The sequence below is a fragment of the Perna viridis genome, chromosome 6 (assembly GCF_037379345.1).
Source record: "Perna viridis isolate PV_CMFRI_1.1 ecotype Kerala chromosome 6, ASM3737934v1, whole genome shotgun sequence".
Taxonomy (NCBI): Eukaryota; Metazoa; Mollusca; class Bivalvia; order Mytilida; family Mytilidae; genus Perna; species Perna viridis.
Window position 1 is genome coordinate 22,692,050 of NC_142450.1, and position 14,244 is coordinate 22,706,293.

General features: G+C 33.3%; 2 protein-coding genes across 2 annotated transcripts in view; one reads left to right on the top strand and one right to left on the bottom strand.

The window, feature by feature from the left end:
* Window positions 1-3,103: 3,103 nt before the first annotated feature.
* LOC148614103 (NADH dehydrogenase [ubiquinone] 1 alpha subcomplex assembly factor 4-like) lies at window positions 3,104-9,198 on the bottom strand. The gene is made up of 3 exons (XM_088587959.1): window positions 8,999-9,198; window positions 7,526-7,623; window positions 3,104-3,729 (listed from the first exon to the last, which is right to left on the bottom strand). The coding sequence occupies exons 1-3, from the start codon at window positions 9,153-9,155 to the stop codon at window positions 3,328-3,330; spliced, it is 657 nt and encodes a 218-aa protein (XP_088444085.1). The 5' UTR covers window positions 9,156-9,198; the 3' UTR covers window positions 3,104-3,327.
* A 3,270-nt stretch (window positions 9,199-12,468) lies between these two features.
* The window catches only part of LOC148614104 (serine/threonine-protein kinase LATS1-like), a 39,355-nt gene continuing 37,579 nt past the window's right edge, over window positions 12,469-14,244 (top strand). Inside the window, exon 1 of the mRNA XM_088587961.1 lies at window positions 12,469-12,687. The gene's annotated coding sequence lies outside the window, so the exon portion shown is untranslated. The remainder of the gene's footprint in view (window positions 12,688-14,244) is intronic.

A 14,244-nucleotide genomic window follows, 5' to 3' on the forward strand; every position in this document is an offset into this window, starting at 1 on the left:
TTCAGCATGATGAGATCTATCTGTGGTAAAATTTTTGGAGAAAATCTGTTGACCCATGTTGGAGTTATTGCTCTTTTTGAAGGTTTTTTGCCGTTTTTGATGTTATAACTTTAAATAAATCTCCTTAATAACTACTATACAGAATTCAATGAAAGTTGTAATTTTTGTTTTTTAGGGTATCCTTAACAAAATCACCATTTGGATTTTTGATCAGTTAAAAAACATGGCCACCGTTACTTAAAATAGAACATAGGGGTCAGACAGCAGATTTTTGCATGTATTTCCAAAATCGTTAGGTTTAGCCAAATTCTGACTTAGGTAAAGGTATTCAGCATGATGAGATCTATCTGTGATCAAATTTTGGTGAAAATCTGTTGACCCATGTTGGAGTTATTGCCCTTTTTGGTCATTTTTTGCTGTTTTTGATGTTATTACTTTCAAAAATCTTCTCCTCAAAAACTACCCCACGAAATTCAATGAAACTTGTAATTTTTGTTTTTTAGGGTATCTTTAACAAAATGACTGTTTGGATTTGATCAGTTAAAAAACACGGCCGCCTTTACTAAAAATAGAAAATACGGGTAGTACAGTAGTTTTTGGCATATATTTCCAAAACCTTTAGGTTTGGCCAATATCTTTCAATTGCTGAAATATCCTTGTTATGAGGCATACAAAAGTCTCCAGGGATCAAATTTGTCAGGCGACTCAATATAAGGGTTATTGAAAATTACGTTTTTAGCAGTTTTCAGTCAATATCTTGAAAACTATAATAGATAGAATGAATCTTTCGATTGATGAAATGATCCTCATGATAAGTCCTACCAAAGTCTTCATGGAGTCAAAATTGTTAGACAACTTTTTGTTAGAATTATTGCCCTTGAAAGGCAAAAATTTAACCAGGTGAGCGATTCAGGCTCCTGGGAGCCTCTTGTTAATTATAGCAGCCATGTTTTTTGATGAATAAAAAAATTCCAAAATCAGTTCAATACAGGATACCCCAGGGGACATTCATATCAAGTTTATTTCCAATTGGTCGTCAAGTAGTGTCAGAGGAGAAGATTTTTGAAAAAAAAAAACATTAAAAATAGCAAAAAAACATTAAAAAAGGGCAATAACTCCTACATGACTCCACAGATTTAAAAGAAAATTTTACCTTAGATAGATCTCATCATGCTAAACACTTCTACCTGTGTCAGAATCTGGCTAAACCTAATGGTTTTGGAGATAGATATATGGGAAAAACTACTGTCTGATCCATATGTTCTATTTTAAGTAACAGTGGCCATTTTTTTTCAACAGATCAAAACTACCCACATCAGTTCTATGCAGGATATCCTAAGGAACATTCATAGCAAGTTTGTTTCCAATTTTAAACTATAGTTATCACATAGAAGTCAAAAATGATGAAAATCACATATGAAAGCATAGAATCACAGAAATGTTTATGGTCATATAAATATGATAATATAATTTAAATGATTAAGGTCTCACAAATCTACTACCAACTTTTCTGTGCAGAAGATTAGCAGCATACTTTTCCCTATATTATGGTGATTTTATAAATTCCTTGTAGCAAACAAAATGAAAATTCATGACATAACTAATGAAATGTTTTTGCAGTGTGCAGATTAATATGACTGCAAAGGTTGGACATGAAAAGTTGGGGCAAGTTTGGATACAACATTTAAACTTGATACAGGTTATAATTTTGTTTATGATTAGATATTTGACAGAGAATAAGTATTTGACCAGAATTGAAGTAGTAACTTTTTGGTCCTTTAGACCTGAATGGTCAAAACCTCCAAAATCAATCCAAACTTTCATTTGACTGTATGACACTTTGTGGTTGCAATTTCAAAGTGATCCATTCCCTTTCACTCATGTTATCATCCATAAATAAGAAAAAAATACTTGTTTCTAGTGCCTGGTGTGGCCCCTTATTCTTACAAAATGCACCTGTCTGAAGTCTCAACCCAAAAATTCAATCCCAGTCTGGTATGGCACTTTTACTATACTTAATGTCAAAAAATAAGGAAAATGCATGTTCCAGGGCCCCTTTTGGCCCCTAATACCAAAAAGGTTCAAGTTTTGACCCCCAAAAATCAATTCCAATCTTCCTGTGGTGGTATGGTACCTCATTATACAATCTAAATTAGGGATTCATTCATTAATAGTCAAGTTATTGTGAAGACATCAGGAAAATACATGTTTCTGGTCCCCTTTTTTGCCCAAAAAATACTCAAACCTTAACCCAACGCTCAATCCAAGTCTGACCATTGTGGTATAGAATATTGCAAAACATTATCCAGAAAATTTGATACCCTTTTATTGCAGCCGAATATTGGCTGTTTCTCTTGGAGACTTTTCCCAAAATGTTGAAAAATATTTTTTCCCAAAAGGGAGGATAATTCCAAATTGTAAGGCATAATTTTTTAGGTAAAGAAGTGAAATGTTCCTCAAGGCGTGATTTCTAGGCCCAGTACTTTAATTGTTCAATTCTGGGGAATGTTTTTTACGGCAAGTCGTCACCTAATGAATATTTGTCAGTTCAGTATCGGTTTTCAGTTCCTGATTGGCACATGACGTGTTTCTGTCCCCTGTACCATATATTCTCTTTCTTTCCCCAATGTCTTAAAAATTTGGCAAAAAAATTTTTCCAAAAATAAAAGGTTTTGGCTGCTTTTAAAACAAGGAACAAAATCACTGATATCATAGATATTCCTACACTTTTACTGGAGTTATATAGTTAAATTGTATGTATTGGTAGTCTGTGTTTTTGGCCCCTAATTCTAAAACTGTTGGAGCCATAACCCCTTAAGTCAATACCAACCTTTTTGTGTTTGGATCTTTGTCATAAAATTTTATAAAGATCAACCAATGTTCAAGTTATATCACGAAAACCAAATGTTTATGGACAGACAAAGACAGATGGTGGCATGGACAACAGCCCTATACCTTTACACCACCACAATAATTTGCAGTCATATAAATATATTTAACATTTTCCCTAGATGTATTTTTGTTGATAAAAACAATAAATTTCATACTGTAAAGTGTACAAAATACTTAAAAACCAATATTTGTGTCAGTGGTGTATCAAAAATAACCAAAATGACATTTATTATGTAAACTGAACACTTCAATATTTACATATAAGCAATATTTAGGATTTGGCTTGAATCCCCTGTCTTAAGCAGTTTCTTCTACATAATGTTGTGTTTTGACTTTAACATTCATTTTCTTATCCTCAAGTTGTCTTTCACAAAAACTGAATCTGATGAAAACTACATCATACAAGCATTTGGCATCAATATTATTTTTCTTGTACTACTCAGATGGAATTTTTTCAGTAGGATTTAAAGTCACAGGTTTTTCCTCAATTTTTTTCTTGTTGTCACTTATGGCAGAAGTCAATTTATATACTTTAGGTTCATCCAGTGAAATTTCTTTCCTTATAATTTTTTTATGCTTACTGGCAAAATCTGTTGACAAATGCATTTGAAAAGTCTGGAAATGTTTGAGCACTTCATTCACATGTGAGGTTTGTAAGTTGTAGTCTTTAGCAATTTGTTCAACTGAATTTTTCTGTGGGTCATCTTGGTGTTTTACAATGAACTCTAAAGCATGACGTAATGTCAATTTTCCTTCTGGAATAACTTCAGGCTCCTCGAAACCAAATTCTGAATCCTCTAATATCTGTCTATTCTGAGGTAACTTCTTTGCAGTCACCTGTATGTAAATAAAATATTTCAATGTTGCATTATTATGACCAATCACAAATTCTCCTCTAAAGAAAGCAAGACCCATACATGTCTAGACCTGCATCATTGCCATATATTTGTCAACACATACTTACCTTCAGTATGTGCAGAAGCACTAAGTGATTATAAAACTATAATGTGATGGAGTTAAAATTTTTAAGAATATATGTAATGTACTAATATTAGCATACATTTATTACTGCTGTAAAATGGCTAAGTGAAATATGCTGAAAATGTAGGAAATAATTTCGCCATAATAGTAATTGCACAGCATCAATATGTTCAAAATTTGAAAAATAATGTTTAAATATTTTTGGAGATGCATATCACACAAAGTAGGTACCCCCCATGAGTGACAGATGAATGAACAGAGGGAGTCAAGTGGCAACTAGACCAGCCATCACCATAACAATCTATAGTTTCCTGGCAAAAATGAGAGTCCCACTAAGAAAGTACATCCAGTCATCCAATTAAAGGAAAATTGCCTTAGCACTTAGGAGCTTCACATGTTATTTTGTCCCATCAGGCAGATGACTTGTAAAAAAAGAAAAGTTAAATATCTTTTGAAAAGAGACAAATCACAGTGTTTTTGTTTTGTGATCTTTTAAGGGTGATCAAACTCCTAAATAAGACAAATTCTGAAAAAATACTGCTTAGCACAAGTTGTACTAACACTAGATTTGTGTAAATTGACAATAGCAAAAATTAAGTAGCCTACATGTTGCAAATATTTACAGCTAGTTGAAAAGGACCAGTTCCAATTTCAACACAAATCTTGGTAGGCTACTAAGTAGTTTAAATAGCTGCCTAGGTAGAAATCTGCCCTACATTACTCCAATGTGTTCAACTTAACTACCACAGAACACCTGTGTGATCTTTTGGACACTGCCTTTTAAGTTTGAATAGTGTGAAATTGATCGTAAGTTATGACATCACAATGCCTTTTTCTGTTGTGACATTGTTACTTACGATCAACTTTACACTTACAACTTTTTATAAAATTGGTACTAGAGGTTTAGGAAAAAAGGTGTGAAAATTATTTTCAAAAATATGTTGAGAAAGTTGCATAATTTTGTTGATTTTTTTTTTATGAACTTGTGCTTTGTGAATGTAGTAAATTAGTAATTCAGGGCTCTCATTGAGTTTTTTTAGCTAGAAGGGCCACCTTGGTCGAGAAGTCAGCACCATGATTAAATTGACGTCTACCATGATTAACTTTATTACCATTATCGGCATAGAAATATTTTATGCCCGAGAAACCAATCAATAACAGACTCAGATTATACAAACCAATGATATATTTACGACCGAAGCAAATCAGCAGATAATTATGACAGCACAGTGCCTACAAGTTTCTTAATTAGTTACCCTACAAATTAACTTAAGGAGAAGTGTCAATCAAATGAAAATATTTATTGTGAGCCAATCAAAACTGACTATGGTCAAAAACCTTGGCCAAATGTACTTGGCTATTTTAAATGCTAAGTTGAATGAAGGTTGAATGTAAAAGCATTTACAACATGAAGAAACTGATTTAGCTAATCAAGGAACAAATAAAATCCCCCAAAAATGTTTATTCCATCTGATACTGACTAAAACACTTTAAACTGAAAATAAAATGAATGGCTTTTGTTTAAAATTTCATGCTGTACTTCCTCCAAAGTTGCATGTTTTTTTATGGTAAAATAGATGAGAAAATAAAAAGTAAAACTCCCCAAGTCAAAATACAGTCGAACCTTGTTATGTCGAAGTCAAAAGGTCCATGCAAAAATGTTCATGTTATCCAAGGTTCGAGTAATCCAAGGTCGAGAATAAATCGGAAATACTAGTAGTTTGGTCCATGATTGTTTCTGTATCTACATCATTTGTTGTGCTTGTACATGTACATGTGCTTCACTTTACACGGTATTCGTGATCTCATCATTTCATATTGGAAGATACTTTTTTTGTATGTATTTCATGTTTGAAATACTGAATGGCAGCGAGCATTTTAGTGAAATTTCCTTTATATTATTTTTTTCTATATCAAAAACGCCATAGTTCATAACATGTTGCTTTGTTGAATTCACAATCAGGAGTATCGTCAAACCATTTGATCTACAATATTACGATAAAATTTCACATTCACCAGTGAAACAAATGTAGTCGTTGAAATACTCTTACTATCGTCTATTTGATGTTTCATTAAATAGTCAGATACCCTTACAATTCATCTGTATTTAAAAAAAAAAATTCAAAATAACAAAATATCCGTTATCACTGGTAGTGTAAATTCTGACGTGTTATTAATAAAATTTGTTTCTTTTAACAACATGCGCAATTTTAAATTAATTAAATAAACAAATCAAACCATAAAGAGTGTCAATAAATTAATTCTAATAGCCACGCTAATTGTTGTTAAAACACACTTCGATCATGGTTTGTAATAAAACAATCAGTTTTCCGACTAATTAGTTGACTTCGAGACATCAGGGTTAATTAACCTCGAAGTCCTATCAAGGGGACTGATTGATTACCTCGAGTTATCCTAGGTTTCGAGTCATCTGAGGTAAAATTGTATTGGAGTAAGGGGAGTTTTGTTGGGACTTTGTAAGTAGTTCGAGTTATCCGAGTTTTCGACTAATCTGAGTTCGACACATCGAGGTTCGACTGTATAGTACAAATATCAGGATAAAAAATTATTGTTCAATTTATATGTATATGCTTTGATTCATATATGTCCTAATTTCATGACTGTAGATGGGTTTCTGTCATGGATGAACTTCTTATTAATTACCCCAAGTCAACTTCTTTGATTCATGTACATGTAATTTTTGTACTTACATACATATGCTGGTTTCATTGTAATTGGCAATTAACAATTTTTCTGCCAACATATTTTTTAAGGCCAGAGTCAAGAAAAAAGATTTGGGAAGAATGCACCAATGAAATAAATGTCATAGTCTAAAAAAAAAAATCCCCCCCCCCTCAAATAAAAATGAAAAACTCTTTACATCTTGAATTTCTCTTGGATTTGACTATCTTCTGCCTTTCTTTTTCTTTCTTTAACTATCTTTTCATTTGTTTTTAAATTTATCAAAAACTTTTCCCTTTTTGAATGTTCCCTCCCATTGAAGTTTTTCATGTACTTAAAAGTAACAAAACAAGTACTCCATTTCTGAACTCATATTTTAAAAATAAAATCACATTTCAACAGATTCATCATTATGAAACAAGAAAATGTTTATCATTTGCTTCTTGTTCATTTTTATTTTGACAATAAACAATTAATTTGCAATGTAACATATCATAAATTACCAAGATAATTTTATTTGAATACTAATACAAGATCGGGAGGGTCGCATAGGTTTTGGCACATCCCATTTACCGGAAATTAAAATGGCAGATCGTTAACAATGCTTTACAAGTCAATAAAATTGTGCATATCATGCCAAAATTCACTTGACATATTCAAGCTAAACTTCTTAAAATGTAGGGAACATATTTTTAATGTATGATGTTATGGGATGTTTAACTAAATAACCTGTTGGCTGGTGAACTTTCCTTGGAACTAGCCAATCAAATGATGGACACCAAACTGACAAGTGTACGCTAATGAGAACTTGCCAAATAACACATCTACTTGTTTTTGGTGAGCTGGCGAGCGATGGTTTCCCACACAGACAGATCATTACATATTATACGTTCCATCAACCAAAATCTGTTCAAAGTACACAGTCAATTATCTAAAATCTGATATTAATACTTAAAGAATCCTTCCATACCTCTGAATTTTTTCCCTCTGACTCTACATAAACATCTTTCAGTCTTTCATGAAGTTCAACATTTTTCAACTTTTGTTCTTCATATATTTCAGGATGCTCTACAAAATACACAAACTTCAGTCAAACATGAAATTGTCAACCATTTTGTCATTTCTGTCCAATTGGTAACGCTGAAAAAATAGCAAATATCTTAATTTTTAACATCTCAAATTTCTCATTTTATTTGTGGCATACACAGGCTACAGGTACATGTATATTTCAATACCTAACTCCACCTGCTGTACATATGCTAGTGATATACCTTTAGCTCAATTAGTAAAGCACTTGCTTAGTGCTGGTTTTTAAATGTTTACTTGAAAAATCACAACCTCTCATCACACAAACATTAAACAAACTTTCAAAATGTCGGCTATAAACAGATTTATCATATAAATGGTCTAAACTTCAATAAAGAATGAAATCTTTGTAATGAATACTAAAAATACAAATCATGCATCTTTCAGCATATAACAATTTGGATTTATAAGTGTTCTCCACAATATTTGGAGAGGGTGTGCTCGGTCTGTCCACAGAACTTTCTCAGATATAAATCACTTATTTAAACTTACTCCAGCAATGCTAGAGGTTGTCTGGCAAGCTATTTTCTGACTTGGTGCCATCCTAACCTCTAGCATCTGACAAGTTGAAAGCCACCGCAAATGTTAATTAGCTAAACATGTGTTTTAAAATACTTTATGTCATTTATTTACATAAAAGAAGTTTAACCTACCAGAAATCGAACGATAAAAATCCTAAATATTTGTTAAACACCTAGAAAACATTTGTAATGAAGACAGTTGTCAAAATGACCAGCATTTTTGAATTAGGTCACTAATTTTACGGAATACAATATGTCTTTGACAAAACAAACTTTAAGTTGGTAAAGGCAATTCATTGGTTACCTTGATATGTTCTTTCACAAATTTTAAAATTCGTAATTTTATCAACCGGAATTACGCACTAAAAAAAGCTAAAAACCAAATATGAAGTTCATTTTAACTGCTTTTACAAAGGATTTCCAGGATTGCTGGATGTTCTTATTAGGTAGGTCATTGTTTTTCTTAAGTCACCTCCCGTGTAATGGTAAAGAAACTGTATACAACGGTATGGAAAATAGTTTACTATAATTCTGCCGACTTCAAGGAACGGTGGAACAAGTGTTATGCAATATGGCTCTCAGAAGTAAGAGGTTGGGGTATGGAGGAACAGAATTCCAACCTCTTACGTTGTAGGAGTAATTTAAACTAAGTTTACATTTTGCCCAATTCTACTTTACGAAATTTTATTTATCCCCTGCATAGGGCTAGTGGTTAAAGGCACAGGCTGCTTGATACATTCGACAAAAATATCCTTTGAGAACAGACAGAAATCTGATTGTAATTCTTATGGCAAATTATGCAACATAAATATATTCACAAGTAACCCCCAAACAACCTTGAGCAAACTCCTCTATCAGCTTTGCAGTAGACGGATGCCGAGGTGCAGCCGGCAACTTATCTTTATCTATCATTCTTCGCGCCCTATTTTCGACGTTGTAGTTCTTTGTAGCCCTTGCAACAGTTGGGAAGACCGTGCTGACTTTATTCCCCATGTTGATTTGTGTACCAGAAGGCTACTTCCGGTGGGTAGGATAAAGTGTTGATTTCCACATTATCTTAAAACATATCAATAAACCGTGCGAAAATGAACTTTTTGAATTTATTTATAAGATTTTTAAGTTAATAAATTGTATCTCTGTCTAATTTTATCATCCTAAGACAACGGTAGTATGATTATTACTTAAGGATCGGTTCTAAGCCCGTTACGGTTTGTAATTTATATATTACTATTTGTAATCTATATAAATGATCTCACTGTCAGTTGATACAGCTGCATACTTATTTACAGACGACACTAATATTTTCTGAATTATCAAAGATGAACATGATCACGAAAAAAATTCAGGAAGACCCGAACTACATTGAGAAATGAAGCAACGAATGGCTTCTAAAAATATAAACATTTGCGCCTTGGGAAAAAGAAGTAAACAACCCATCGTACATACTGTGACATATGGCACAAACTTAGAGGAGGTAGCCCACGAAAAAGACATTTGAGTTATCATTGATGATAATCTAAACTCTGATGATCATGTACAAGCGATTTAAAAAAAGGCCAACTCCACCTTTGCAGCACTTAGGGCATTCAAATACCTTTATACCAAGACATTTATACAGCGCAACAAAACGTTACTGAGAACACATCTTGCTTATGCTAGTTCTGTTTGGTGTCATTGTAAGTTGAAGGACATTGAAAAAAATATAAAGCACATAAAAGAGGACCGTAAAACAACTGTCAGGAATGAAAAGTCTATCATATCCAGACAGACTCGAGAAACTAGACTTCACCCACTTTAACATATAGAAGAATCAGAAGGGATATGATAGAGGTATGCAAACTAAAATCAGGATTTTATGAGAAGGATATTGCCAAGAAACCTTAAGTAGAAGGTTTGAGAACAAATAATCGAATAAATATATGCAAAATTCAACACCAAAAAAAGCAAGAACTAACAGAATAGAACATTCATATTTATTCTCGGTAATAATTGTATCTATATATGTAATAAACTACCAGAGAATATAATTAAAGCGCCCAATGTAAATGCTTTTAAAAAATCATCTAGAATCAGGAAATACATTTTGATACCAACAAAGGAGAAATAGTAAGCCACGTGGCCGGTGGAAACCATATCTTTGAAGAGCCGGAGTCTGGCGAAGAAGTACTAGTACTGCTAGGACCTGTGCTTGAAACCCACAATAAGTAACCATAAGTAAGTAATAGCATGACATCGTAGAAAACGGAGTCCTTGCTAACTAAAGGTCCCAAATACCGCAAACCACGCTCCATGAATAAAAAACTTTAAAATTCTAATGGATGCTGTGGAGGATTATACCAGAAAATGGACAAAACGAGAACAAGAAAAAATAACCAAGATTAAGAAATCTCCTGTGTCCTGTACTTCCACGCAAGAGTCATGTACGAGTTATGTGTATACGCTTTAAAACGGACCGAATCCCGCGTACGGAAAGGTGGGGTTATATCTTCAAATGGGTCAATGCGTGTCAATATTGCATCAGTTTTCAAAGATCCCGGTGTAGCCAAAACATTGTCCACTCTACATGACAAGTATATTGTTTTATTAACAGACAAATCTCGAAATAAAATTGTTTTTGTATGCAAGACTCATTACATACAATTTTTAATATCGAAGGTGGATGTAGAATATAAGGCCTATACTGCCACCACAATCTCCAAAGAAAATATAGTTGTAAAATCATAAACCTGTTCACAAAATGCTGAAATTTTTAATCGACAACATATTTGTCCAGTGTGGTGGACGCGTTTTTCAACGAACGGTCGGCATTCCAATGGGAACAAATTGTGCTCCTCTACTTGCTGACCTATTTCTTCTCTCTTATGAGGCTGACTTTAAATGATTCGGATTTCTTAGTGACGCAATTTGTACAGAACAAATGCAATATCGACACTCATATGTTGCACTGAAAATAAATTCCATTTTTCTGCTTTATAACTCTAGATTTTTGTTAACATTCACATGTATAAATGATCAATACATAATTGTCACTATATTGGTCATTAGAAATGTGTTGAATTGGCTAAAATAAAAAAATGAGAAAAATCGAAGTGGCGATGAAATGTGTCTTAATATAACATGTTAAAACATATAGCTTTTCATTTAATCATTGATACAAATGTAAATCATATCCCACAATGCTAACTTTACAGACATTCTTGATTTTTGGGTAAAAAAATGCAGCTTTGCTAACATTTCTTTCCCTTGATATTATGACAGGATCGAGTGATCAAGATGATACTGTACAAAGTTATTTTTTCGCAATAGGGACTTCTTTTTACACTACGATTTTCTGTGAATGGTCTCGGAGTTGGTACGATGACTTAAAAATTGAAAAAAAAATGAAATTTTAAAAGATTATTTTCTCTTTATATAGTATATAGTAAGCGCCATTTTGAGATGAAAGAAACAACAAACAAATAATTTTACTAAATATGAGATGAGCAAAGGCCACACATCAGGTATTAGGGGAAGGGACAATATTCTTACCTTTTCATCGAGTCTGTGGTATTTCGTTTCTAAAAAAAATTATGTGTCTGAAGTTTCAAACATAAACCCGATAAAAAGTATCGTAAATAAAGATAAAATTTTATATCAGTGTGCATAATAGTAGAATATTTTGAGTTTGAACAAAGGCAAAAAGTCACAATTTTGAGGAAGCAAGATTTCTTCTGTTTATTTGAGTCTGTGGAGGCAAGTTTTGTCGCTAAAATGAGTCTGGGGAGGCAACTTTCCTCCTGTTCAAACAAGTCTGAGGAGGCATTTTTTCTCCTATTTAATCGAAGCACGTTTTCTCCTGTTTAATCTAGTTTGTGCTATCTATTCCTAAAAAGGATTGGGTCTGCAGCTGGAAATATCAACCCCGGAAAAAATCTCTTTTAGAATTTCTGATAGACCACAGTAAAATACTTATACACAGACATAAAATCCTTAACTGTGAAAATGATCCCAATTTACGATAAAATTTATGTCCGTTTAAAAAAAACAACCACATCCGACAATACTTCATCAAAGGAGTACCTTGTAAGTACTGACTTAAAATAAATAAACGAAAAATGACATTCTGTAATTAGAGATGAATAAACTGTGTTGCAACAACAAAGCAGGGATGATTAAGTTACTGGGTAAAGGCATTTTTTCACGAACTTAATATTCTACATTCTAGAATATAACACTTTGGTGTTAAAAGACTTTGCCCCATGTTCTTGTTTATACAATGTTACATGTTGACTTCAATGAATGATACTCTCATAGGTTATTTGAATTATTTTTCTATCTTATGGATATTCTTTAAAAATTATTTTTAAGTAGGAATGATAATTCACAGAACGGAAATCAGTAGCTTTACAGGTTGAAACGAAACTTAGATGTGATGAATAAAGTCTACGAAAATTTACTCGGAATACCTTTTTATCGACATTCAAGGACTACCAACACACATATGAGGAGGTGTGATACCACATCAGTTATGCTTTTGATGAATAAGGTAAATGTAAAGATTTTACTGAGAATTTTATAAAATTACAAAACTTTTAGCTGTTTTCGCTTTTAACAGTAGTTTACTCTAAAAAAAAGTCCTTGTTGAAAAATGTCGTTTTTCTTTCCCCTTTCGTCTACCCCGGACTTGATTTTTTAGCAGTTCGGCGGGTGTTTCTAGAAAAGCAGAGGACGCTTACCCTACCGATGCACCTAGTCCACGCTCTCAGTTTCTAGTGGAGTCCGAGTTGCTCAGTTACCTTTGTTACTTTGTATGTGTTATTTTAATTACTTTATGTCTGTCTGTTTCACATGTCTGGTCTTTGTCCCTGGATAACATTATTTTGAGATGCAAATTGTCATTCATTTCTATATGCCTCACTTCTATACAATAAGACGCTATTATGAATTGCTCGAAGAAGTTAAAAGCAACAGATATCCATGCCCATTTTAATTGCAGATATGATCTTTTCAATTATGAATATGGACGTTGACAATATATAACAATGGTATAAATATGAGGGAAAAGTGTTGACTAAGTGGACCTATTCTTGTAGTAATGATGCTATTTATTTATAAAATGATGGGTTTCATAAAAAAATAGCTGAGAACATAAGAAACAACATCTTTAAAAAAAAAATAAAATTACAAAAGCACCAAGTCAAGAATAACTTATAGACTTCGGTGGCGGACCTAGAGATTTTGAAAAAGGCTATTATTTTCCAATTTTGCCAAATTTTTACACGAAACTAACAAAATTTTCCGACAAAAGAGGGGTCTGACATTCGAAAAGTTAAAAAAAATACCGATTAGTCCATTTTGAACCATTCCCCGTCGTGCATCTGCATCGTAATGCAAGTTATGTAGGATATAAGGCATTATAAATTGAACAGGACTTGAGCCTGCATTATCCCATCGATTATTGCAGATTTTTTTTACAGTAACATATCTCACCTCACATATCCTCTTCGTGCCCGCTGTCACACAAAATCCTGCTACACTGTCTCAACTTGTGTCATTTCCTAATTGGCTGCCACCCAACTACTCAAGCCCAGATGTGATCTTTCTTGCCCGTCATTGCCCACGTTGTTTAGGCCAACCAACCTTTTGCTTTCCTTTAGGGTGCCACGTCAATGCTGATGTACATATCCTGGTGTTGTCCATTCTGAGTACATGCCCAACCCATCTCCATTCCCCTGAGCTATTGTTTCACTTTTATTTATGTTTTTGTTCTACGGACGTAGTTCTTCATTTGTTATCTGTTCTGGCCATATCATCCTTACTATCTGTCTCATGCATCTATTCTGAAATGTGTCAACCTTCTTTTTGTCTCTCTCTCTCTCTCTCTCTCTCTGTTGTTTTCCGAGTTTCGCTTCCGTATGTAATGATTGACACTTTAAAGCTGTTGAATTTGGATGGAAAATTTTGAGGAGCTCCGAATTTTCTTTAACCGCCTGAATTGTACCTTGGCTTTTCCTAATATAACAGTAACCTCCGGCTGATGTTACGATGCCTGCAAGGTGGGTGATTGCTACTACTTCTATTTTCTGCATGGTCACCTATTCTT

Bases quoted from the DNA above. Each gene is read 5' to 3' on its own strand.
- LOC148614103 (XM_088587959.1), bottom strand. From the start codon at position 9,155: ATGGGGAATAAAGTCAGCACGGTCTTCCCAACTGTTGCAAGGGCTACA. The intron at 7,624-8,998 runs GTTGTTTGGGGG...TGTATTTTGTAG, and splicing joins GATAGAGGAGTTTGCTCAAG to AGCATCCTGAAATATATGAA. The intron at 3,730-7,525 runs GTATGGAAGGAT...ATTTACATACAG, and splicing joins CAGAGGGAAAAAATTCAGAG to GTGACTGCAAAGAAGTTACC.